At 38.3% G+C, this 27,840-nt stretch overlaps 2 protein-coding genes across 3 annotated transcripts in view; one reads left to right on the top strand and one right to left on the bottom strand.

The window, feature by feature from the left end:
- fkbp16 (FKBP prolyl isomerase 16) overlaps positions 1-27,840 on the top strand; it is a 118,136-nt gene that overhangs the window by 69,841 nt on the left and 20,455 nt on the right. Inside the window, exon 4 of the mRNA XM_062042558.1 lies at positions 25,330-25,547. Coding sequence (XP_061898542.1) covers positions 25,330-25,547 — 218 coding nt within the window. The remainder of the gene's footprint in view (positions 1-25,329; positions 25,548-27,840) is intronic.
- The window catches only part of LOC133646787 (RNA polymerase II elongation factor ELL), a 216,748-nt gene that overhangs the window by 169,983 nt on the left and 18,925 nt on the right, over positions 1-27,840 (bottom strand). The gene's annotated exons all lie outside the window — the stretch shown is intronic.

Raw genomic sequence — 27,840 nt, 5'->3', positions numbered from 1 at the left:
ACAACATAAAAAAAAAATCTCATTTGACTAAAACATCCTACCCTGCATTGTGAACGTAGACTAAAAGCAAAGACCAATCTTGTGTGCTTATTGGAGGACATTTAGCTGTGCTAGTAAATACACTGCAGGTGTATCCAAGCTCTTATATCGGAAGGTTTCGATGAAAGCTGATATACTACACTGCAAAAACTGAAATCTAAGTAAGATTAAATATCTCAAATAAGGGTGATATTTGCTTATTTTCTGTCTGATAAGATCATTCTTCTCACTAAGCAGATTTTATGTCAGAGTGTTTTACTTGTTTTAAGGGTTTTGGTCCTAAATGATCTCAGTAAGATATTACAGCTTGTAGCTAATATTTTATGACCTATAATGAGTAAAACATGGTTGAAACTAGAATATCAACTGATGCAAAGCTGTGTCATCAACACTCACAAGTATAAAACTACTTTTTTAAAGTAATAATTTCTTCAAGCATGAAATAAAAAATCTTAATGCCGAGCGCATATCATTAGTGTCAAGATAATGGCACTAGCATTTACTTAATTTAAGAATAGTTTTCAACATATTGAGCAAAAAGGTCTCTTTTTTTTCTACCAAGAAAAGTGCACTTGTTATTAGTGAGAATATACTTATTTTAAAGGTATTTTTGAGTTCATTGAGGTTAGCTAATTTTACTTGTTTTGGAAAATCTTAACAGAATTTTCTTGTTCTATTGGCAGATAATTTTGCTTAGTTCAAATAAAATACCCCTAATTTTTGTATTTTTTTTTCTTGTTTTTGAACACTGACTTTTTGCAGTGTAGGAAGTAAATAGGTTGATATTTTATAACATAAAGGATTATTTGAACAGAAGACAATCAGTATAGAAATGAGGATAGAAAGTAATATGTTTGACATTTTCCTTTAATCAGGAGTAGTAAAAGGAAGTAATCATTGATTGATCTGATCCGTCATTTTAACATTGTTATCTCGTGAAAGGACATCCATGCATCAAAGTTGAATGTCATACTTTAACCTATGCTTCAATAATTATTCAACCTAAATGAATTACCGGGCATTCCATAATTATACAAGCTTTTGTCCACATGTATGACATTCAGGTTGTCACCATAGAAACCACGGTGAGGCACGACACTGGCCTTTGGAGTGGGGGGCCTGACGTCAAAGTAACCGCTGATTTGCTCCGAGGGACGTTTTACTTTCATTTCGAGCAGCAAGGGGTCTGCACGGAGATAACAGGCTGAGTCAGAACACTATCACATCTTAGTGAGGACGTCTGCTCAGACGAGACAGACAAGTTGAGTCCATTTTATCTGAAATGCAAATATGACTTCCCGTAACACCGCGGAGAAAAGGTTGCTCCGCGTCGCAGCAGATGTTTACAGTCACAACACCACCGCGTCACGCCAACGTCAGGCAGTATAACACTTCTGACCTGTAAATACTGAGTGTCTACTTCACTCAATCTCAATTACACTGTTCATTTACACATTTCCTCTTTACATCTGGGGTCATAATGTAGCTTTTCCACTACAGTGGGGCCCGGGACCCACTCCAATCTTAACACTCAGTTAGTAATCTTACTCTTAATTTTAATCGTATTCAATAATTATATCCGACGTACTTACAGTTAAACAGGATAAACCTCCTCAAATGATATGAACCCATGTGTTGATCGACTACAAAAGAAATACTCATCAAATGTACTGCAATAGAAGGGACTCATAAAAACTAATGAAAAATACATTACCGTATTTTTCTGAGTATAAGTTGCACCGGAGTATAAGACATCTCCAGAAAATGCATAATAAAGAAGGAAAAAAACATATATAAGTCTCACTGGAGCCCGGCCAAACTATGAAAAAAAATGCGACTTATACTCCGAAAAATACGGTACATACAATGACAGTGCTAAAATAAATCAATTTGAACTAAATTATGTCTTTTTCTGGACTATAGAGCCGCACCCACTATTTAAAAAAATAAATACAATCCATATATTAGCCACACCGGACTATACGCCGCAGATATATACACTGTGAAATTAGTTATTTACGCAGAAATATTTTGTAAATGTTTATTTGCGTACCTAAATTGTAACACAGCACTAAAACGGCTGTTTAAACAAAAACAGAAGTCATCGTCACAGACCCACTATCTGTGGAAGCTAGCGTGCCAATCAGCCTAACAGACTCAGTAACTCCACGGTGACGTTTTGGTGAGTTTACAGAGGAATTTGTGAGACTGAAACAATACAAAAAGAATGCTGTTGTGCGTTAGTAATACTAACACGGACACTCGTAAACTTGTTAGGATATTAGCTAATGCTAACAACTCTAACTTGATGACATTACGATAGCACGTACAAAACTGCATGAAAAGACTCCTGCAGACATCACACATGGGACGGTTTGGTAAGTATGAATAGTTTTAGTTATATTGTAAAACTTACAAACGTTGCTTGGAGTGATGAATGAAGACTCCATTCGAGTAGAAATGTCATGGACGACTAGAAGACGGAACAGCACTTCCAACCACTTCCACTTCAAAGCACTAAACAGAAGGAAATACGGTAGACAACGCCTGCAGTGAGCAAACTCGTCCAAAAAATGGTGCCACAGCTCAAACAATAACACACCTTTTCAGTGTCTTTGCTTGTGTTTTATGACAACTATTTGGGTTATGGCCGTTTGCAAAGAAAAATTCAGAAATTAGACACACCGTATTATTGTCACGGCGGGGTTTGCAGCTCACTGCGGTTCGTTCTCCCAATGCAACACTGACGGCTCCGGACGAAGGCGTGAAGGTAGGATTAGATGTATTTAATATAAATCACCCAACTACCAAAATACAGGCAGTCCACAGCATACAGCAAACAACAAAAAGGCAAGTGTGCCTAACAAACGTAAAGCTTAGACTTAGCATAGGCTATGGCATGGAACAAAAACTTACTTGGCAAAGGTGTGACGCAAACAATGAAGCCAGGACGAGTGATTAACAAAGGCAGACTTAAATAGTGATCTCATGATTAGCGACAGGTGTGATCCAAACAAATGAGGCAGGTGAAACTAATGAGTCGCCATGGTGACAAAACAAACAAGGAAGCGCAAACGGGAACTAAAGAAGTCCAAAACTAACAGAACATAACTAAACAAAACATGATCCGGACCACGGATCATGACAATTATAAGCCGCAGGGTTTAAAAGCATAGGAAAAAAGTAGCGGCTTATGCTGTTGTCTGGAATTTACGGTTATCATAAACAGAAAAAATATATATATGTTTCTTCAAATATTTGTCAAGAAAATTTAAGTTATAAAAAACAACCAGCTTCACCACTAATACTTGCCAACCTTGAGACCTCCGAATTCGGGAGATGGGGGGGGGGGGAGGATGTTGGGGGTGTGGTTGCGGGGGCGGGGTTGAGGTGCAGGCAGCATACCCCTTCCCCTTCGAGCTGTCCTGGATGAAATGAAATTCTTTTTTCCAATCATTTTGGAACTTGCAAGCGTATTTCTTCTTCTTACTCGTCGTCGCCATGTCCCTTCTTCGTTCTTCTGCTTCGTCTCCTTCTTGTTGTGTGTGCAGTTGTGCACTGAGCTCCAAAAGCCGTAGATGTTATTGTAGCGTCCCGGAAGAGTCAGTGCTGCAAGGGGTTCTGGGTATTTGTTCTGTTGTGTTAATGTTGTGTTACGGTGCGGATGTTCTCCCGAAATGTGTTTGTCATTCTTGTTTGGTGTGGGTTCACAGTGTGGCGCATATTTGTAACAGTGTTAAAGTTGTTTATACGCTCACCCTCAGTGTGACCTGTATGGCTGTCGACCAAGTACGCTTGCATTCACTTGTGTGTGTGTGTGTATGTATGTGCTTGAAAATAACGTTATCATTAAACCAGTTAAAAGATCTTACAAGGTGTCAGCGTTTCTTGACATCTTCGAGCAAAGATTATTGTTAAACCCGTCCAACGCTACATTATTATGTGACTGGCCCGGCACGCTGTTTAGATGGAGGAAAAGCGGACGCCTGGACAGCATGCGGCTGTTGAGGGGTGAAGGTTTCAGGTGAGAGAGGACGCTAAAGGCAGTGCCTTTAAGGCACGCCCCCAATATTGTTGTCCGGGTGGAAATCGGGAGAAATTCGGGAGAATGGTTGCCCCGGGAGATTTTCGGGAGGAAATCCGGGAGTCTCCCGGGAAAATCGGGAGGGTTGGCAAGTATGTCACCACTTAAGTCATATTTTTTGCGCTTAAGAAACCTCTAAGACTTTAGCTCCATACTTCTTCTGTTTGTTTGATATTATCATTTATGCCACAAGTGGTGGAAAAGGGTATTACAACTGAGTACCATGGCGGCCCATATGGACCACAGCTGAGAAACAGATATATTGTGTTAACGTGCCCTATGGTTAAGAAACACTGCAATAAAGTATTATTGTAACTAAGTTTATCATTGCGGTGTGTACAACTGCACTAATACTTTGGTTACTGTAGCTCCATTAGAAAGTCGAAATATAGCAACATCCCTCAGTTTGATGCAGTGCAGTCGTCCTCCGCTGAAAACCACAACCACATTAGTAAACATGCACTTTATTTGCTCGCTTTCTCCATGAAAGTTGAGGATTTTCCGCATTAGAGGCAGTCCCTCCGCACAAAAAAGACAAGTGTCACTAAAAATAACTTCAACCTGCCCGAGTCTCGCTCCGAGCCTCATTAAACCTCACCTCAGCTCTGCTGCAGCACCAAAATAAAGTCATGTTGTCCCCTGCAAGCTGCTGTGGAAATGAAGAAAGTCTCGAACTAGTTACAAACATTTCAGTGTCTCTGTATTTTAAGAGCGGTTACCAATATTTGTAGCCATGCACACTAAAACCATTCACTTTGGATCCAAAATGATTTGATAAAAAAAAGTTGTGACAAGTCTGCCTTCACCACACGTCAAGGTTGTATGCTTTTGCATAATTGACGTTTAATGATATTCTAACAGGAATAGCCTTCACTTCTTTACCCCACTTTCCCAAAGAAGAGGCGTTTAAAGAGTCAAAAAAAAAAAAAACGTCCTTCCTTATGGACATATAGTACCCCTAGCTAATTGACCGCGCCCCGTTTATACAGTAATCCCACCACTTCACTGAGGACATCTTATAAAAAATAAATAAATAAATAAATGGGTTATACTTGTATAGCGCTTTTCTACCTTCAAGGTACTCAAAGCGCTTTGACAGTATTTCCACATTCACCCATTCACACACACATTCACACACTGATGGCGGGAGCTGCCATGCAAGGTGCTAACCAGCAGCCATCAGGAGCAAGGGTGAAGTGTCTTGCCCAAGGACACAACGGACGTGACTAGGATGGTAGAAGGTGGGGATTGAACCCCAGTAACCAGCAACCCTCCGATTGCTGGCACGGCCACTCTACCAACTTCGCCACACCGCCAAAACAAAAAAAAACAGGCTTTGCTACACATCTTTAAAAGGCCAAGAGTTGTGCCAACTAGAGATGTCCGATAATATCGGCCTGCCGATTGTATCGGCCGATAAATGCTTTAAAATGTAATATCGGAAATTATCGGTATCAGGTTTTTTATTATCGGTATCGGTTTATTTATTTTTTCATTTTATTATTAAATCAACATAAAAAAACACAAGATACACTTACAATTAGTACACCAACCCAAAAAACCTCCCTCCCCCATTTACACTCATTCACACAAAAGGGTTGTTTCTTTCTGTTATTAATGATCTGGTTCCTACATTATATATAATAATAATAATAATAATACCTGGGATGTATATAGCGCTTTTCTAAGTACCCAAAGTCGCTTTACATGTTTTTCTGAACCCATCATTCATTCACACCTGGTGGTGGTAAGCTACTTTCGTAGCCACAGCTGCCCTGGGGTTGACTGACGGAAGCGTGGCTGCAATTTGCGCCTACGGCCCCTCCGACCACCACCTATCATTCATCATTCATTTCACCGGTGTGAGCGGCACCAGGGGCAAAGGGTGAAGTGTCCCGCCCAACGACACAACGGCAGCGATTTTTTTTTTTTTAGATGGTAAGAGGCGGGGAGCGAACCTGCAACCCTCAGGTTTCTGGCACGGTTGCTCTACCCACAGTCTGCAAGGGATACAGTCCGTAAGCACACATGATTGTGCGTGCTGCTGGTCCACTAATAGTACTAACCTTTGACAGTTAATTTTACTCATTTTCATTAATTACTAGTTTCTATGTAACTGTTTTTATATTGTTTTACTTTCTTTTTTATTCAAGAAAATGTTTTGAATTTATTTCTTATTTTATTTATTTTTTAAAAAGGACCTTATATTCACCATACCTGGTTGTCCAAATTAGGCATAATAATGTGTTAATTTCACGACTGTATATATCGGTATCGGTTGATATCGGTATCAGTAATTAAGAGTTGGACAATATCGGAATATCGGATATCGGCAAAAAGCCATTATCGGACATCCCTAGTGCCAACCAATAATTTACTTTTATTTTGCTAACCTACCTACCTAACCTACCTAAAAAAGGAAATGTTAGCACCAGGGGTGTGTTAGAATAGTCGACTATTTGACGGTTCATTTAAAAAAAGTCTGATTCGACTTTTGACCTCGCAGTCAAATCACATTTGAAACTTATGTTTCAGGGAGGTGTGTTTGTACTCAGTCCATTTCCTGTGCACTTCGTCACAGCCAGTTTAGAGCGCTGAAGGACACACCTGCCTCTGTTTAGGTATTAAGACACGCACCTGTTGACTATCACCATCGGCGTGCTTTGTATGCCAGCGCCGCGCCTCAGCTGGTGAATTGTTTTCTTGCGTGGGTGTTTTGCATGATGTTGCTCATATAATTTAATTAGCATTATTACCTGCGTGTCGTGTCCTCTCTCTGTATCCTGGGCCATAACGCAAGTAATTAAAAAAAACAAAAAAACAAGCAAAGACACTGAAAAGGTGTTATTGTTTGTGCTATGGCGGCATCTTTTGGATGAGTTCGCTCACTGAAGGTGCTGCAGTGCCCGAAACAGTTTCAAGCTTTAAACCGGCAGTACAAGTGTTGTTCCGTCTAATAATCACCTATAGCGTTTCTACTCATATGGATTCCTCATTCATCACTCCGAGCAGCATTTTTAAGTGTCACAATACAATTTAAACTGTTTATACTTACTAAACCGTCCCATGTGTGATGTCTGTAGGAGTGTTTTCATGCATATTTGTACTTGCCATCGTAATGCAATGAAGCTAGCATCGTTAGCATGAACTAATATGCTAACATGTTTACGAGTGTCTGCGTTGGTACTATTAACTCACAATAACATTCTTTCTTGTTGTATTGTTTCGGTTTCGTAAAGTCACCAAGACGTCACAGTGGAGTTATTGAGTCTGTTTCGCCGATTGGAGAGCTAGCTTCCGCAGCTTGCGGGTTCACGACGATGACTTCTGTTTTGTTTGATCAGCCGTTTTACTGCCGTGTTACAGACACCGTTTGGAAACAATTCAGGTAGCAAATAAACATTTACAAAATCTTTGCGTAAAGAACTCCTTTCACAACATACAGCATACCGTATTTCCTCGAATTAGCGCCCGGGCGGTAATTAATTTAAAACCTCTTCTCACTCCGGCGCTTACCAAAGGCATGCGGTAAATTTAGGCATGCGCTTATAAATTTGAGTTTGATGTAAGGATGCCATCATGACATCGCTTAATGCCGCAATAACATTTAAAGCACAATGAATCATCCCGGGAGTTCTTTTTGTTTGGGTCTGAAATGGCAATTATAACGTGACACTCTTTATTTTTACAAGGGGTCATTCAACAATTATATACGCATTTTTCTGTATGTGAAAATGCATGAAAAACAAATTGAAAATAAAACATGCTACTTTAATTCTTAACTACGATTGTAACAACAAACATTACTGTATACCAGTGTAAATAATACGCTGAACGAACATTTGCAATACCGCGAACTGCTGGGTAACGCTAAAAACGTAGTAGGTACGTGACTTACCCGGCGGTAATTCTAGGCATGCGCTAATTATTTTGCAAAACGAGTTTGACCCGGCGGTAATTCTGACCCGGCGGTAATTCTAGGCATGCGCTAATTATTTTGCGAAACGAGTTTGACCCGGCGGTAAATCGAGGCATGCGCATACTATATACCCGGCGGCAATTCAAGGAAATACGGTATAGGCTTATAGCCTGGTGCTGCTAATATATGGAAAAATATTTTTTTCCTTCTAAAATTTTTAGGTGCGGCTTCTACACCGGTGCGCTCTATAGACCGGAAAATACGTTCTTCTTTGTAAAATGTGTTTTGTGTTCATATTTTTCGGTGTCTATGGATTACATTACGTATAATGAAATAAAATAGTTCGGTTTTCAGACGTCACGCTGGATCTTTTGTAAGAGATGAGGTACTGCTGTGTTGCTAACGTTTGTGTTGTCGCAGCGGCACACCGGTGTGTCACTAATCGCCCTCATGACACCCTAAACCCTGTAGGTCTGTCAGTGTGCTTGCATTCTCAGATTACACTCAACAGCTCGCAAGTCATGTCGACCTTACTTAATGCTCATAATGGAGGTCTGAACTCATTCCTTTGAACGTTAATCCCCCATGTGAGGAGTTTTTTGAAGGCAGCGCTTGAAAAGGTCACCCGCCGGACGCTTCCAGTGACGGTCTGCTTTTGTTAAAGATTGTAAGGTTTGTCATCTCGGGCCGCAGCTGCTCTGTACCTGTACTGATCATTTTGGAAGTGACTCAGGCCTCCTCTGTGTGAGTCACGAGCCGCAAAGTGGGTGTGCCCTAATGAGCCTGCGAGTTAATTACAAAGCAAACGCTTATTAATCACACCACGTACATGTGTGACGTTCATCTGAGGCATGCAACAAGTATCATCTTTGCCGCCAGGAAATGTTTCAAACCTGCACATTATAGGACACACAGTATTAAAAAAGCTATCTAAATCACTTCCCATTTGCTGTGTTGATGCACTATATTTATCTTGCAGCATTTATTTAAGCAGTGTTGCTACTTTGCCATTTCCACTTTGTAAAGATTGCTCGCACTCATTCCTGATTGCTTCTATCTGCAAAAGGAACAGCCTCTTTAAAACAGGTTTCTTTTCATTTCATATCATATTACTCTTTCACACCAGTACAGGTGATTTTGACGTTTCTCATCAATGCACAATAGGAAGTTAAAAACAAATCTTACCAGCTTTATTGGGCTCATTATGTCATATTTAAAATGAACCGTTGTTCATAGTTTTTATGATTAGATTTATTTCAGGTTATTTTCATCAATCTATTTGTCTAACTAATGGGTGTCAGACTCATTTTCATCACATGCAAAAGTGAAACCATACAAATGCCCTTCATTTGATTCGAATTATTGACCAACAAACTGATGAAAAACTTGCACTGGAATCAGAAGCCAAGACAGCAAACATTAAAGTTCAACTTGAAATAACTTGTTGCATCAAATATTGAGTTGGGAAGAACTTCAGTTGCATGCGGTTACATTTTTTTTTTTTTAGCAAGAGAGTTGAAGTGCCTTAAGCTGCACATTTGCAGGCCACACTAAATGATCCGGTAGGCCAGATGTGGCCACCGGGCTTTGACTTTGGCACATGTGGTCTAACTACATGATAAACTGAATTATATTAATTTGAGTTTATTTTCGTACACGCGCCTTTCATGAAAGAGGGCATGGGTTTGATTCCGGGCCATTGAGGGCATCAAGCATAAAAACTCAACCAAAACTATTCTTGTGAAAAGTTGAAAGTGCATTTGTATTTAATTTATTTACATACATTTCTACATTCATTCATTTTTTTCAACCACAGTTTATTTGAAAGAACAGTGTTTGCATTATTTATCCATTAATCCAGTTTCTATACCGCTTATCCTCATTAGGGTTGTTGCTAAACTGGAGCCTATCCCAGCTGAAATTGGGCAAAAGACAACGTACATCATAGACCAGGGCTATTCACCTGGCGGCCCAGGAATGACACTAGACTGTCCTGTCGAGTGCAGTTCAAAACTTAGGACAGACTTTACAGTAGGAAGCGGTTTACCTGACACATGAAATGTGACAAATTAGGGGAATGCACTATCCACTTCAGCCGCCAGAGGGAAGTACAGTGTTGAATACATTAAAAATATGTTGTGTGGCAATTCCAACTTTGACCACAGCGTCAGTTGCTATGTAGCATGGCGCTTTCCATCATTTTCAGCTGACCGCATTGCAAAATGATTAACCCCCCCACCTTCCTCTCATGTGAAATCCACCCAGAAATGGGGCCATATGAATCCCTTCCCTACTCTAGCATTTTTGCTGCAAATTAAAATAGTACAACACTGGAATGCTCCGGTTGTAGAGAAACTTGGACCAGTATAAACACCTTGCGTTTACATTTTAACCCCCTAAAGGCCAGCGTCTACTGCAGTGGACGTTTGCATTTTGCATAACAGTGCTATTTCGTTCCTGAAATGTATAGTTCTGAGAAAAGAACAGCCCATCAATAAACGTCGACTCCAGAGAATCCTGGTTCTCAAAATAGGAATAACAGTGATCCGGCCCCCAGTCCTTTGTTTTCTGGAAGTAAGAATGGTCACCAGTCAATCAAAGTCCACAAATAGACAAACATTCACATACATCGACTATTTAGTCTCCAATTGACCTAACGTGCATAGTTTTGGAATGTGTGATGAAGAAGACAAGAGTACCCCACGAAAAACACGCAAACACGGGGAAGACATGCAAAATCTACATATACTACATATACTAGTGCTGCTCTTTCAATGATTGCACTGATTTTTATTTTATGTTTTAAATGTATATGTACAATATTTTTAAATAAAATAGACCTTTGAATTTTGATTAGTTACAGTAAATGATTTGCTCGCGTAATTTTATTTAACTTTTAAAAAAAGAAAAACCCCCATATGTTGACACAAATGCAAAATCATTAAGATTTGGGTTTTTCTACATTTAAAAACACTTCTTTGTGGTCTACATAACATGTAATGGTGTTTTTTTGGTAAAAATTATGCATGGATTATGTTTTATAGACCACCTTCAAGCCACTTCTTAACCTGACTCCACTTTGACAGCGTCTTCTCCCCACCATCTTTGTTGTACTTGTTAGCGCTTCCATAGCGACTCTTCTGACAGATATACATTTGAATTATACGCTGCTTTGTATTAGAAGTGGCAACAGCTGAGGATGCGTGTGCATGTATGAGCCAGTCTGCCCCACAAGAGTATAGAAAAAAAAAGGAGCTTATTGACTACAATGGCGGACTAGTGCAAAGCACGTTGGGTAAATTTATGCCATGTACGGATAATCCGCTGACGTCTTCAGTGAGAAGAACGTCACAGGACAAGTAAATTCCAAACGGCTCGGAAACAGATTGTTTTATAAATATCTCCGCCATGCCTCCACGGTTTGATTTCAAATTTTCGGGACGTATGCAGATCCCAAATACACAAAAGAGGTACCAATAGGTAAGAAAATTGATTTTGCATAATAGGGCCCCTTTAAATGTTTTACTTGAATGCACATTATTTAACAGTTGTATCTCAAGTCCAGTCAGGATGTATCTTTGAGTTGGCAACACATTCGGAGTTTCCTCACCCATCTTCGCACTTGGGTATGCATTGACCAGATCACTGACCATATAACAACACGTGCTGCTTTCTCGTAACCATTTGTAATGTAATGTAAAACCCAAAAGACCTCTTTTATGGGTTTAGGCAGCGCATGTGTTAATTGTAACTTACATTCAGTTCAATAATAGAGCGTCTTGAGCAGAGTTGTGCGTAAAGTTTTCAGTCAGAGACAAATATACAAAACACGAAACACGCCAACTGCGTGCATTTGCTGTGTATAATTAAGCGAAGGTGTCTCATTCTTGGAAGTTTTGTTTGCAGAGACTCTGACTAATTGTCCTCTCGTGTCTAATTGCTGTTGTATGAGGCCCATTCAGAGAGAGAAAGAGTTCCCTGTGCAAACCAAAACACTGCTTCGTTTCTTCAGATTTGAAACAATGTGTCTTATGTGTTAGTAATGCATGAATGTAGGGATGGACAATTAATCAAATTTTGATTTCAACTATGGCTTTGCACGATCATAAAAAATATTGTAATAGAAAAAAATTTGCGTGCTAATTCCTGAGCTTGTATGGTGAAACAAATTAGGAGCGAATAAGTGCAAAAAATAGCACTTTTACTAGAAGTCTGAGATGTCACCATGGTTGCTATGTTTTTTTTGACACAGCGCTAGTAAGCCTAATCCATAGTCACTCAACAAAACAAGTAAGGCATTTCCGCTTTGAGGAAACTGCGGACGCAGTCACAGCATTGGCCATTAAAACAGAATTCGCTGTTAAACGCGGAATATCACGGGAAATTGACACAAATATGACTGAAATGCTGTCATTTTGAGTAGAAGCAACATTTGTTTGGGGAAATACTGTGTCCGCTATTGCTCATTCATCCCCGAAACATTCAACACTCCTCGTCCTGAACTTTATAAACATTGTGAAGATGGCCACTTGAAACAGCGACTAAACCACGAAAACCAACAAGAACAATCCATACACCCACAACACAGCTCATCTGCTTGTGTTGTTGTGAACGACATCATCAATGTAAGATCAATGTACAAACAGGACAGCAGTCACAACTTGACGGGCTCGCTCTCCTTTTTTTTCTTTTTTTAAACGGCCTCAAATCGTCTCCATACATCAAGCTCAGAAAAGCAGCACACTTCCCCCCTTCACAATAACATGACATCCAGTCTGACTGTGCTAACAAAATAAAGGTTTCAAAAAAGTACCTTACAATACCACAATGGACTTGAAGCACTTGTTGATAGGTTTACACAATTATTATGCTTTGACCAAAAATACTGGTTTAAATTGTCCAAATATGTATTGCACCAATACATGTGTGGATATTTACTTTTAATTAACACACATTTTATTAAATATTAGTGTCACAAAATGACACAAAACACACACATTAAGGTGGTAAATTAAGTATAAAAAGTAAAAATATTAATAATTTAAAAAATTACAACAGAAAAACTGAGTTTTTTTTACAATTGTTAATTTATTGTTGTTACTATTGTTCTTCTTTACTAATTTATATCCTTTGTTCCTATATTTATAGTCGTGTTCTGGTGTTACAATACATACTCATGTTTTCAAATTAATGAATAGTCGTGTTATTAATTGTAATTTCAATATCATCCATTCATTTTCAATTTAAAATAATTGTGATTGTTATTTTTGCCATAATCATCCAGCGCTACATGCAGGTATGAAAAAAAAACCTCAAAGTGTTTCTTTGGCCCTGACAGTACATGTCTGAGTGCAGGTTTGTGGCCCTGGTCTCCAGAGAAGACTGACAGGTGAAAAGGGAACCGGATCATCTGCTGACATACGCTCCCAGTAACTTAGCACAAGGCTGATTCTGTTGGACACACACAAACTGTGTCAGTGACACATGCAGCGTAAATAATTCACGACCTGACACGACTGGCAGAACTATCACTTTGCACTCGCTCGCAGAGTGGCGGGTCACATGACCAAACTGCACTTCCTGACATCTCATGCTTGGCGATAGGAAGGTGTTTACTGAAAAACAGCACATCACTTTCATCTTATAAAAGTTCTCTGAATAGCTTTTTGTAATAGGTTCTTAGAAAAAGCAAAGCGCTCCCATCATGTAAAAAAGATCTTGGACTAACATTTTTTTTCCCTCTGAAAACAGACTCCTGCTATAGAGGCTGTACAGTGGTTCTTAACCTTTTGATCTCGGGGTACGACTTTTCTACCACATAGGAGGGCCCATTCAAATATTAACGCTGAATTATTCTTAACTTTAATCATATTTAATAATTATATCAACCTACTTACAGTTTACAATCAAATTGTATGGAAGCATGTGTTAATCACAAAGATTAGTCATTTTACACATAAACCTTAGGCTTAGGTGAGGCTAATTAGAAAAATAAGTACTAAACAAATATACTGAAAACGAATGGACTCATAATTAACTAATACATGCACATACAATTATGTTATGCCAAAATACGTAATTAATAATGAATATGTTTACTAACTAAACTGTCAATAAAATATAAGTTCAAATGAAAATACAGATTCACCACTTTAGTCATAATTTTTGCAATTAAAAAAACTTCTCTATGACTTTAGCTCCAGACTTCTGTTTGTTTGACATTGTCATTACTGCCACAAGTGGTGGAAAAGTGTATTACAACTGAGTACCTTTGTGGCCCAAACGGACCACAGCTGAGAAATATATTTTTGGTGGTCCTCAGTTTAGGGGGTGTTCACAGACCAACAATGGCAGAGCCGTGTATAGAGAGTATGGCCAACTGGCTTTCAGAGTTCGTAGCAAACATGGCGCCCTGTAGTCACGGGAGGGGCTTTTGACCCATCACTTAGGAGATCATCTGGCCATGCTCTCTGATTGGTCAAAAACCCCTCAAGTGACTACAGGTTGCCATTTTTGCTACCAACTTTGAAACGCAGTTGGCCATACTTTTGAACAATGGGCCACGGCCCTATGGTTAAGAACCACTGATATAAAAGGTCTCTGACTAGCCTTTTTGTAGTAGTGCGGTGGCGTGAAACTCGATTTATTGACACATCCTTTTGGAAAATAAAAAAAGCATTCATGATGTTTTCTGGACTGATTTTAAAGATAATATAAATTGTCTAATGTACATCTAAATTGATAAACACTGTGCGCATGACAACCAGTGATTATGTTTTTATGTGGACAGATATTTTTTTAACTCCACTTGCGTAGATAAACATGCTTTTAAACACTAGTGAGTTTGGGAGTATTTATTTTTGTGTATGTTCATTCTTGCTTAAAGAGTTCTGTTTTCCGACAGTCTCTGGGTCCATGAATGTGTCCTGACTGGTCATTAGATGGAGAATACAAGGAAAAGGAAGAGTGAGAGGTGCAAACCTCCTTGTCATCCTTTCAAAGCAAAGTATTTTAGATTTGTTACTCCAGTCGGAATGTCGTAGACAAAGGTAATTTCCGGGAGTCATCCGCGGAATTCGTAAGAATTGGCAAGTCTGAGGAGGAGGTGTTTCCGTGCATGCTTTGTTGTAGTTATCTTCGATTGTGCTATCATGCATTTTTAAAGGACCTATAGCGTGCAGATGACAAAAGCTTCAATAACATTTATGCTCCTGAAAATTAATCTGTCAGTTATTTTTTATAGTGTCAATTAGTTGTAAGTATTAAGTAGATAAGCAACTGTACGAGGAACGCCCACATTACATCGTCAGACTTTTGGTGTGACGTCGTGTACAGAACCGGGGCCCATCTTCCCACACAGACAGTGTGGATAAAGGCATGTAAAACTTTTATTCTGGTCACTTAATTATTGTGTTATCACCCTGCTCCATGATTACTTCAAAACTGATATGGTTAACAATATGAGCAAACATAAATAAATCAAACATTTGCCATTTCCGGACTTCCCTGCTCTACCATGTCCTCTTCCACAGACATTTTTCTTCATGCTCTTTCAGCATTTCCATCCATCCATCCATTTCCTACCGCTTATTCCCTTCGGGGTCGCTGGAGCCTATCTCAGCTACAATCGGGCGGAAGGCGGGGTACACCCTGGACAAGTCGCCACCTCATCGCAGGGCCAACACAGATATACAGACAACATTCACACTCACATTCACACACTAGGGACAATTTATTGTTGCCAATCAACCTATCCCCAGGTGCATGTTTTTGGAGGTGGGAGGAAGCCGGAGTACTTCCTCAAGAGGAAAACATCAGTAGAAGAGGACGCAAAATAGAATTCTCACAGCTTACCTTCTTTTTCCCTGGTTTTTGAGCTCTGGGTCTGCTTTTTCTCCGTCTTTCCACAGTTTATGACTGTCTTTCTCCACTCAAGGGTTCGCCTATTTTTTGGTATTGGCTTGAGTCTTTTACCTGTAGACATCAGTCACTATGTTTCCATGCACTAAATTGGTCTGATGTCTCAAACAGTTTGTTTTTTTGTACTTTTGCACCGAGGTGTGAAGTCCAAGTGTCCATGCACTCTCTAATGAGATTATTGGTCATACACCATGTGCCTCCCGTACACATGGGGGTGCTATTTCCTCATAGTGCAGTTAATTTAATTAATTTTCCCGTTGACCTATGACGTCACCTCAGCCATCTGCAGATCCTTACAACTTGTTTTAACTGATGTCTGCTGTAATATTGGCACATAGTACATCTCTAATGGCTATGTTGATGTTAAATAGCAGACAACATTAGGAAATGATCTTGGATTGCGCTACAAACATGACGCTGCTACCAAGAATGTATCTGGGCTAATGCAATGAAAGAGTTTTTTCAAAGGAATTTTCGGACGAAAACCATGTTAACAAAACTTTTGAATGTCTCAAAGTTCATCCAAAAGGCTCTGTGGTTTGATGGAAGGAGTTTTAAATCCGAAGGAAAAGACAGTTTGTGCCCTGACTGATATCCTGAGGAAGCTTGCTATTGTTCTGGACTATATTGCCAATTGTGTGGAAAGTGCAGCATGAAGAGTTTTTTATACTTTATTATTAGTCTTTAAAGGCCTACTGAAATGACATTTTTTTATTTAAACGGGGATAGCAGATCTATTCTGTGTCATACTTGATCATTTCGCGATATTGCCATATTTTTGCTGAAAGGATTTAGTATAGAACAACGACGATAAAGATCGCAACTTTTGGTATCTGATAAAAAAAGGCTTGCCCCTACCGGAAGTAGCGTGACGTAGTCAATTGAACATATACGCAAAGTTCCCTATTGTTTACAATGATGGCCGCATGAAGTGAGAGAGATTTGGACCGAGAAAGCGACAATTTCCCCATTAATTTGAGCGAGGATGAAAGATTTGTGGATGAGTAAAGTGCAAGTGAAGGACTAGTGGGGAGTTGAAGCTATTCAGATAGGGAAGATGCTGTGAGAGCCGGGGGTGACCTGATATTCAGCTGGGAATGACTACAACAGTAAATAAACACAAGACATATATATACTCTATTAGCCACAACACAACCAGGCTTATATTTAATATGCCACAAATTAATCCTGCATAAAAACACCTACGTGTTTGTTATGCTAGCTCCTAGCTCCTCTGCTAGCTCCTAGCTCCATAGAACACGCCAATACAATTCAAACACCTGATCAACACACACAATCACTCAGCCCAAAAGACAGTTCACCTAACCCAATGTTCATAAAGCTTATATATTTTTAAAAAGTTACGTACGTGACGCGCACATACGGTCAAGCTATCAAATGTTTAACAGCCAAGGCTGCATACTCACGGTACCTGGTATTCAGCTGGGAATGACTAAAACAGTAAATAAACACAAGACATATATTTACTCTATTAGCCACAACACAACCAGGCTTATATTTAATATGACACAAATTAATCCTGCATAAAAACACCTACGTCTTTGTTATGCTAACTCCTAGCTCCTATGCTAGCTCCTAGCTCCATAGAACACGCCAATACAATTCAAACACCTGATCAACACACACAATCACTCAGCCCAAAAGACCGTTCACCTAACCCAAGGTTCATAAAGCTTATATATTTTAAAAAAGTTACGTACATACGCAAAAAAAAAGTTGCGCACATACGGTCAAGCGATCAAATGTTTAGAAGCCAAAGCTGCATACTCACGGTAGCACGTCTGCGTCTTTGTCATCCAAATCAAAGTAATCCTGGTAAGAGTCTGTGTTGTCCCAGTTCTCTACAGGCGTCTGTGTATCGAAGTCAAAAGTCCTCCTGGTTAGCGTCTCTGTTATCCGAGTTCTTCCATCTTGACTGCATCTTTCGGGAATGTAAACAAAGAAGCGCCGGCTGTGTACTGTTGTTGCTGACTTCGTTCGAAAAATACGTCCGTTTCGCACCGACAACTTTCTTCTTTGCTTGCTCAGCTTCTTTCTCCATAATGCAATGAACATAATTGCAACAGATTCACGAACACAGGTGTCCAGAATACTGTGGAATTATGAAATGAAAACAGAGCTTTTTTGTATTGTATTCAATGGGGAAGGCATACCTCTGTTCCCCGGGCTACGTCACGCGCATACGTCATCCTCAGAGGCGTTTCGAACCGGAAATTTAGCGGCAAATTTAAAATGTCACTTTATAAGTTAACCCGGCCGTATTGGCATGTGTTATAATGTTAAGATTTCATCATTGATATATAAACTATCAGACTGCGTGGTCGGTAGTAGTGGGTTTCAGTAGGCCTTTAATACACCTGCTTCATTCTAGTTCGGGGGTCAGCAACCCGTTGCTCTTTAGTGCCGCCCGAGTGGCTCCCTGGAACATTTTTAAAAAAAGATTGAAAATAGAAAAAGGTGGGTAAAATATTTTTTTGTGTTTTAGTATGTTTTTTGTTTGAGGACAAACATGACACAAACCTTCCCAATTGTTAGAAAGCCCACTGTTTAATATGTTTGTGTGTATGCTTCACTGATGAGAATATTTCGTGAACATCGTTTTGTCCTACTATTTTTGGCGGTTCTTGAACTCACCATAGAGTGTGGACTGTGACGCAAGAGTTTGTATACATGTAAAATCTTCCATGCCTTCTTTGTCTCATTTTGTCCACCAAAAGTTTTATGCTGTGCTTGAATGCACAAAGGTGCGCTTTGTTGATGTTATTGACTTGTTGGAGTGCTAATCAGGCATATTTGGTCAGTGCATGACTGCAAGCTAATCAATGCTAACATGCTATTTGGCTAGCTGTATGTACATAATGCATCATTATGCCTCATTTGTAGGTATATTTGAGCTCATTTAATATCCTTTACTTTTATCCTCCTTGTATATAATTTAGTTTTGCATGTCCCATGACACATTATCTGTATGTAATATTGGCTGCATTTCAGATAGTCGTTTGTGGGCCATGTTGTTCCAGACCACAGCAAACATTATCTAGCTTGCCAAAGATTGTAATAAATTTATTAAAAGAAGACAGCCTGCCGTTTCCTTTAACTTGGACCTAAGTGGGACACACTTTTGGCCAATAAAAGCCAGTAATTTCCAGGAGTTATCTCACCTTCTGAGTAGCCTCTGATTTACTAATGTTTTTTAATGTTGTAAAAATGTGTAGAATAAATATTAATTTTCAAAATTTCTGTCAACGAAGATTTGCTTCAGCCTGCGACACATAGTAATTTTAAAAGTAGGCTATTATAGCTAATATAGACACTTCCGTCAAGTGTTGCCTTCATTATAACACTTATATACGGCTTTTAATTTTTTGCGGCTCCAGACAGATTTGTTTTTTGTATTTTTGGTCCAATATGGCTCTTTCATCGTTTTGGGTTGCGGACCCCTGTTCTAGTTCATCTCAGTCGTATTTCATTTGGGAGTCCGAATTAAGCCTACATTCCACATTTCCTTAGCTACCTTCTTAAATAAATCTCTGTTTCTTTTTTTCAATCATTGATGCACTTCAAAATGTATTATTTTAATTTTTGAATCAAATAAACGGTCTCCTCTTCATTACAATTGTTGCTATGTTTTTCTTAAATGGTATCTGCTTCCGGGTTGTATGCTGCCCGTTGAGATGGAACCATGCGCAGTACTAAGGGTCCTCTCCTGGCGCACACTCCCCTCGATCTGGTTTCCAATCGCCTAATCCAGGTGTGTTGGTCCAATTTTTCAAAAACCGAACACGATCGGATTAAGGTGTTTCAATGGGCTGTATGTGACTTATTTAGAGTCAAACTATATAAGAAGTCGGACTAATTTAGTGAATGGACACAAACGGATTTTTAGGCCCAGAACTATGAAATATTTGCCAATTATCAGCCTTAGAGGAGCCATTTAAAATGTGTTATTTTGTAGAGACAGAGTTTAAAGAGGCCCTGTTATGCAAAACCAACTTGTTGTGCATGTGTATGTGTGTGTGTGTATTTGGGATCTGCGTAAGTCCTGAAAATGTGAAATCAAACCATGGATGCATTGCGTAGATATTTATATAACAATATTGCCTTCCTTCACCCTAACCCTTCCTCCAAACGAGCCGTTTGGAATATGCCCTATTGGTGACGTTTTTGCCATTGGTTACATCAGCGGATTATCCACATATGGTATACATTTACCCAAAGTGCTTTGCGCATTTCTACCAATGTGGTCAATAAGTTCCTTCTTTTTCACTATCCTAATGTTGTGGGGCAGACTGGCTCGCACATGCATCCTCCGCTGTTTTCATTTCGAATACAAAGCAGCGTATAGTTCGAACGTAATCTGTCAGTAGACTCTCGATGGAAGCGCTAAAAAACAACAAAGATGACGGGGAAAAGACTGTCGAAGTGGAGACGCATCCTGAAGGGACGATCAGAAAGCTGCTTGAAAATGGTCTGTAAAACCTAATCTATGCACTATTTTGACCAAGTTATACAAACCCCAAAACCAGTGAAGTTGACACGTTGTGTAAATGGTAAATAAAAACAGAATACAATGATTTGCAAATCCTTTTCAACTTGTATGCAATTGAATAGACTGCAAAGACAAGATACTTAACGTTCAAACTGGACAACAGTGAATGTGTGTTATTTTTTGCAAATATTAGCTCATTTGGAATTTGATGCCTGCAACATGTTTCAAAAAAGCTGGCACAAGTGGCAAAAAAGACTGAGAAAGTTGAGGAATGCTCATCAAACACTTATTTGGAACATCCCTCAGGTGAACATGCTAATTGGAACAGGTGGGTGCCATGATTGGGTATAAAAGCAGCTTCCATGAAATGCTCAGTCATTCACAAACAAGGATGGGGCGAGGGTCACCACTCTGTGAAAAAAAATGTGAGTAAATTGTCAAACAGTTTAGGAACAACATTTCTCAACGAGCAATTGCAAGGAATTTAGTGATTTCACCATCTACGGTCCGTAATATTATCAAAAGGTTCAGAGAATCTGGAGAAATCACTGCACGTAACATTAAATGCCTGTGACATTGGATCAATTAGGCGGTACTGCATCAAAAAGCGACATCAGTGTGTAAAGGATATCACCACACTGGCTCAGGAACACTTCAGAAAACCACTGTCAGTAACTACAGTTGGTCGCTACATCTTGTTAGTGCAAGTTAAAACTCTTACTATGTAAAGCGAAAGCCATTTATCAACAACACCTCGTCTAAGATGGACTGACACAAAGTGGAAAAGTGTTCTGTGGTCTGTCGAGTCCACATTTCAAATTGTGTCTTCCGGAACAAAGAGGAAAAGAACCATCCAGACTGTTATAGGCGCAAAGTTGAAAAGCCAGCATCTGTGATGATATTGGGGTGTATTAGTGCCCAAGGCATGGGTAACTTACACATCTGTGAAGGCACCATTAATGGACGCCGCTGCTTATTTCAGCAAGACCATGCCAAGCCACGTGTTACATCAACGTGGCTTCATAGTAAAAGAGTGCGGGTACTAGACTGGCCTGCCTGTAGTCCAGACCTGTCTCCCATTGAAAATGTGTAGCACAATATGAAGCCTAAAATAACACAACGGAGACTCCGGACTGTTGAACAACTTAAGCTGTACATCAAGCAAGAATGGGAAATAATTCCACCTGAAAAGCTTCAAAAATTGGTCTCCTCAGTTCCCAAACATTTACTGAGTGTTGTTAAAAGGAAAGGCCATGTAACACAGTGGTAAAAATGCCCCTGTGCCAACTTTTTTGCAATGTGTTGCTGTCATTACATTTTAAGTTTAAGATTATTTGCAAAACAAAAATGACGATTTTCAGTTCGAACATTAAGTATCTTGTCTTTGCAGTCTATTCAGTTAAATATAAGTTGAAAAGGATTTGCAAATCATTGGATTAAGTTTTTATTTACCATTTACACAACGTGCCACCTTCACTGGTTTTGAGTTTCGTACTTTATTAGTTCAGTTAAAGAGAGAGAGAAAAAAAAAAAGTCTCCCATTCTTTCCCAAAATGACCTTACTTCCAGGCCACTGTTGGGTCGGTATGCCTGTGAGCCATCTCTGTGTGTGGTGTGGTCACAGGACTCCGATGAGTGCAGAGCAAATTGACTTTCCTTGCTAGAGGAGACACACTCTTAAGTAAGAATCAGCCATGGACGGGTTCAGTCCGGTTTCACATTCTCACAGCCGTGTGAATTGCACCATTAAAAGGTGAGAGCTGTTTGAATAAGCAAGTAGCGACATTCAGTTTGTACACCGATACAGACGCAATCATTGTGTCAATCTACACCACATCCTGAAGGAAATGACTTTAAATGGTGCCATGGAAATATTACTCTTCGGCACTAACAGGTGTGCAAGAAAAGTGTCAACTTGCTGACAATGAAAGTGAAAATGACTCAGCTGTAATAACAAAAATGAACGCCCGTATTTAGGTCAGAATGACAATACTCTGTTGACTCGGCGTAATTTTGATTAAATTGCGAAAGCTTTCGTTTTTACTGTGAATGAACTATGAATTACTGTACATGCAAAATGGACAAAAAAAAGCTGAAAATCATTATAAAAACTAGCTAAAAAGCACTTTCGATCAGATGGCTCTGATGTTATCAACGTGATAATAACATCCAATATTTGGGGAAAAATATTTGGTTTGACAAAAATTTGGTTGTAATTTTACGATTAAAAAAAATAATCTGAATTTTACAATAATAGACATTTTGCAAGAAATAATTACAAAAGGACATTTTTACAAACATATAGTGATCTAACAAGAACATTTTGAATAGAATAATGTAAAATTGGTTATAAAAAAGAAAATACTCGCATTTTACAAGGATGAAATGATAAAGCATTATCTGTATTGTTCATCTGAATGTTCTAACAATAGACATTTTCAAAAAAAAGTCTTAATTTAACAAGAATAATTGTTTACCATCTATAAGGATTGCATTTTGATTTAACAAGGCAACTCTGGATTATTATTAGAATATCTTAAGATAAAATAATTGTTGTAATATGTCAGTAAAGTCATAATTTTAAAATTAAATACTATTGCAAGAAAAATATGTAATTTTACAGGAATTAAGTCAGATTTTTGCAATATAATAATCTGAATTTAACTAGAATAAATAAATAAAAATACGTTCATGAAAAATAAAAGCATTTTACAAGAACATTTTGAATTACTATGAGAATTTTTTTAAATGTTTAAGACCACAATAAAGTCATAGTTTTATGAGAATAAGTTTGTAATTTTACAAGAACAAAGTATGATTTCTGCGTACAATGTCTGAATTTTGCATATTTGAACTTATTTTGCATATTTAAATTTATTTGAAGTATTAAGTCAAAGTATTACAATAATTGTTTTTATTTTAAATAAATAATCTTAATATCTTAATTTTAATTTATTATTTTTACTAAAGAAAAATCTTAATTTTACAACGTTTATTTTTTGTGAGGATAATGTTCTTTAATTGAATTATATGAGTACAACTAGGTAATCATTATGAAAATAAAAGCATAATTTCAAAAGCCAAATTTGAATGAATCATTATGGAATCGAATCTTGAGAAAATTGTTATATAGTGGCAATAAAGGTATACATTTATGAGGATTAAAGGATCCAAATATTACAAAAATATTTTTTACAAAAATACAAAAACTAAGTCTAAATTTTGCCCAGAAAAACATCTGATTTTTACATGAATATGTGTAATTTTTACTCAAAAAAGTACTTTTAAAAGAACTTTAAATGGTGTAAATATACTATTTAAAGTTTTTTAAAGCTTATTTACAAAAATGGTGACGATCATTTTAATGAGTTGTAAGTCCAAATATTAGGAAAAGGCACTTTTTTGCACAAGTAAACATGATTACCATTTTATGATAATAAAACCAATATTATGAGCATTGTATCATGTAGTTCAATAAATGATATCTGAGGGTGAGGAGGTTATTTAATGTTATCAGGCAGATGCATGATTCAAAAGCTTGAACAATGTTGAGATTTAATATATACTTCCATCTTATTAAAAGGTTAGTAGTATGTTTAAATGTGGGAATAAGTGTTTATATATACACTACCGTTCAAAAGTTTGGGGTCACATTGAAATGTCCTTATTTTTGAAGGAAAAGCACTGTACTTTTCAATGAAGATAACTTTAAACTAGTCTTAACTTTAAAGAAATACACTCTATACATTGCTAATGTGGTAAATGACTATTCTAGCTGCAAATGTCTGGTTTTTGGTGCAATATCTACATAGGTGTATAGAGGCCCATTTCCAGCAACTATCACTCCAGTGTTCTAATGCTACAATGTGTTTGCTCATTGGCTCAGAAGGCTAATTGATGATTAGAAAACCCTTGTGCAATCATGTTCACACATCTGAAAACAGTTTAGCTCGTTACAGAAGCTACAAAACTGATCTTCCTTTGAGCAGATTGAGTTTCTGGAGCATCACATTTGTGGGGTCAATTAAACGCTCAAAATGGCCAGAAAAAGAGAACTTTCATCTGAAACTCGACAGTCTATTCTTGTTCTTAGAAATGAAGGCTATTCCACAAAATTGTTTGGGTGACCCCAAACTTTTGAACGGTAGTGTGTGTATATATATATATATATATATATATATATATATATATATATATATATATATAAGCACACACACACACACACACACACACACACACACACACACACACACACACACACACACACACACACACACACACACACACACACACACACACACACACAGTACAGGCCAAAAGTTTTGACACAGCTTCTCATTTCAATGCGTTTTCTTTGTTTTCATGACTATTTACATTGTAGATTGTCACTGAAGGCATCAAAACTATGACACCTGTGAAGTGAAAGCCATTTCAGGTGACTACCTCTTGAAGCTCATTGAGAGAATGCCAAGAGTGTGCAAAGCAGTAATCAGCTATTTTGAAGAAACTAGAATACAAAACATGTTTTCAGTTATTTCACTTTTTTTTGTTAAGTACATAACTCCACACGGGTTCATTCATAGTTTTGATGCCTTCAGTGACAATCTACAATGCAAATAGTCATGAAAACAAAGAAAACACATTGAATGAAAAGGTGTGTCAAACTTTTGGCCTGTACGGTATATGTATTTTTTTTTTCATAATAGACGAGATGAGGATTATTATTGAAAAAAATTAACTGTAAGTGCTTTAGAGCCACTTATTGATTTGTTTTAGTCTGTTTTCAATAAAGAGGACTGTTACCTCCCAGCTAAGCAATCATATTGATTTCACCCCCTTTGTTTGTGTCTTGTACAGGGAGCCTGACATCCCGGCCTGGGCGCCTCTGCTCTACCAGCTGCAGCTGCTGGACGTCAGAGACAAACCAGACCCGTTAAATTTGCTCGTATCAGATCGCATCCGGATCGGCAACCAGAAGCGAGAACGAGGGAACTTTCATTTCCAGAGGGAGGAGTACAGCATGGCTGCACGGGCGTACTGCATGGCTCTGGATGTGCTGACCACCTGCAGCACAGGTAGATGCATCTCATCTTTCATAACTGTATTATCATTATTGGTATTAACTGGACCAACAATGTTGTGACAACCGGTGTAAAAAGATGTAGCGATCGACCGATACAGGTTTTTCAGGGCTGATACCAATACCGATTATTAGTAGTCAAGCCAGCCGATAACCGATATTCATTTGTAGCACAAATTAGCCACACATGAGTATTATACGTCAGTAAACAGCTGGACAAGACTTTGTTGTTTTTTCAACTTTTTTTTGTAGGAAACGTCCATCCATCCATCCATTATATACCGCTTGTCCCTCTCAGTTGCGACATAATATTCTATGGGGTGCTAATGTTGTTCATTTGGCACCAAAAAACTTCAGGGGATTGCACTTATTACATGTGTATAGGAGCAGCATCAACTTTTGCACTTCAAATGGCTAAAATTCATTATGAAGACCAGTGAAATATTGTCCCAAGAACTCAAATGCCTTGTCAGATATCAAAACATATTTGGGGAGAATTATTGACAATGAGTGTAATTATTACTTTTAAATGAATTACGAAAATAATTGGGTTCCAGCAAAAAGGGTACTTTTCCCACGCAGGGAAAGTGCAGTTCTCCAGCAGTGGTTATTACTTTCTACTTCACTAATTATATATTTTTCTAAATACTAAATACTGGTATCATATGTATAGATATTGTATCTTCTGATGTAGTTGTGTTGTACTTGTAAAAAAAAAAAAAAAAGGCCGATACTGATATACTGTACATCAAAATGCCAAATATTGGTCAACCCTAAAAATAATTTAACTACTGTTACAGCAAAAGACCAAAAAAAAACAAAAAACTACCAGTCTCAGTGGAGTCGGGTTGTCCCGATTCCAACAATTTGGTACTGGTACTCAAATGTACATAGATATTTTGATATTTTTTCAAATAAAAAGGGAACTACGAAAAATGTCAATATAGGCTTTATTTTAACAGAAAATCTTACAATAGATTCAACATATGTTTCCTATTGCACTCAAAGAACAATTTTAAAAGGTTAAAATATAAATTAAATGGCATTAAACACATTGGGCTTTTCTTGTTGCACTCAGAACAATTTACAATTTTCCATATTACATATAGTCTGCCATAATCAAGGATTAGAATATAATAAAAAGCTTTATTGACATTATATTAAATGTTTCACGGTTTACGGTTGCCACTCCTGGCCTGTGCTTTAAGAAAAATACAATTATTAGTAAGTAATAAAAACAAAACTATGAATACAAGTTCACAGATAAGCCATGTTGCAGGTAATAAACACATTTGTTCAAGATAAAACACAAATCGTAGAAATTTGTCACAAAATGTAGTCATTTCCCTTGCATTAGTTGGCGCTAATTGGGCAGCTTTAACTCTGCTAATATTTGGCATCAAGCCAAGCAGCTGTGTGCGCGTCTACCTATCTACATGTTACGTATCTACATGTTACGTATCTACATGTGCACAGCAGGGGAGCTGGTTTACTTATGAGAGTAGCGTGTGTGTTTGTGAGAATGTCAACGTGTTGGCTGAGTGACGTCAGTGAGTGAGTGGGCGAGTAAAGAGAAAGAGAGAAGGAGCACGTGCACTGCGCACTAGAAGGATGAACGGGTCTGGTTGTGTCCTGCAAAACTATTAATAAAGCAACCAGGTTGTCACAAATCGGCGGCCTCGTATTCTGACCGCAAAACGGTCCATTGTAAAGTGAAGGGTGTCAAACCGACGAAAACTTCGACCCTGAAGGGAACGTCTTCCTTGTGCTCCTCTACTTCGGTCTGCACCGTAGCTGAACAGCAGGACAGGTGTAACAACTACATTATTACCGGTCACTCTTTATAACTCTTTGTGCAGATCTGAATGTTCATTATTTAAATGTTTACCTAAGTTTGAAGCAAAGGTGGTAATACTAATCGCCACATTTGGCGAGGCGTGTTTTAAAGCAACATTTGCAGCGCAGCGTCTCCCTGTTTAAAGCGTTATTTTTATCGTTAGTTTTGAAGTCCAAATACCTCAATATTGTGTTTCATCACCCTCGTTATCAACCAGTAGAATTGTCGTTTTTTGCTATTCTTCCTCTCCGAGATTTTATTGCTTGAATGCACTTTGTGTGTGTGTTTTGACACTCATCATGTGCCTCGGCTCTGTAGTCACCGCCACACAGCTGCATGCGGATGAAAGAACGGTACCGGTATTTTTCAAAGACAGTATAGTACCGATTTCAATTAATTAGTATTGCGGTACTTTATTAGTACCGGTACACCATACAACACTACTGTGGAG

The sequence above is a fragment of the Entelurus aequoreus genome, linkage group LG03 (genome assembly GCF_033978785.1).
Source record: "Entelurus aequoreus isolate RoL-2023_Sb linkage group LG03, RoL_Eaeq_v1.1, whole genome shotgun sequence".
Lineage (NCBI taxonomy): Eukaryota > Metazoa > Chordata > Actinopteri > Syngnathiformes > Syngnathidae > Entelurus > Entelurus aequoreus.
The sequence above is the reverse complement of the archived record's forward strand: the minus strand, read 5'-3'. Positions and strand labels throughout refer to the sequence as shown.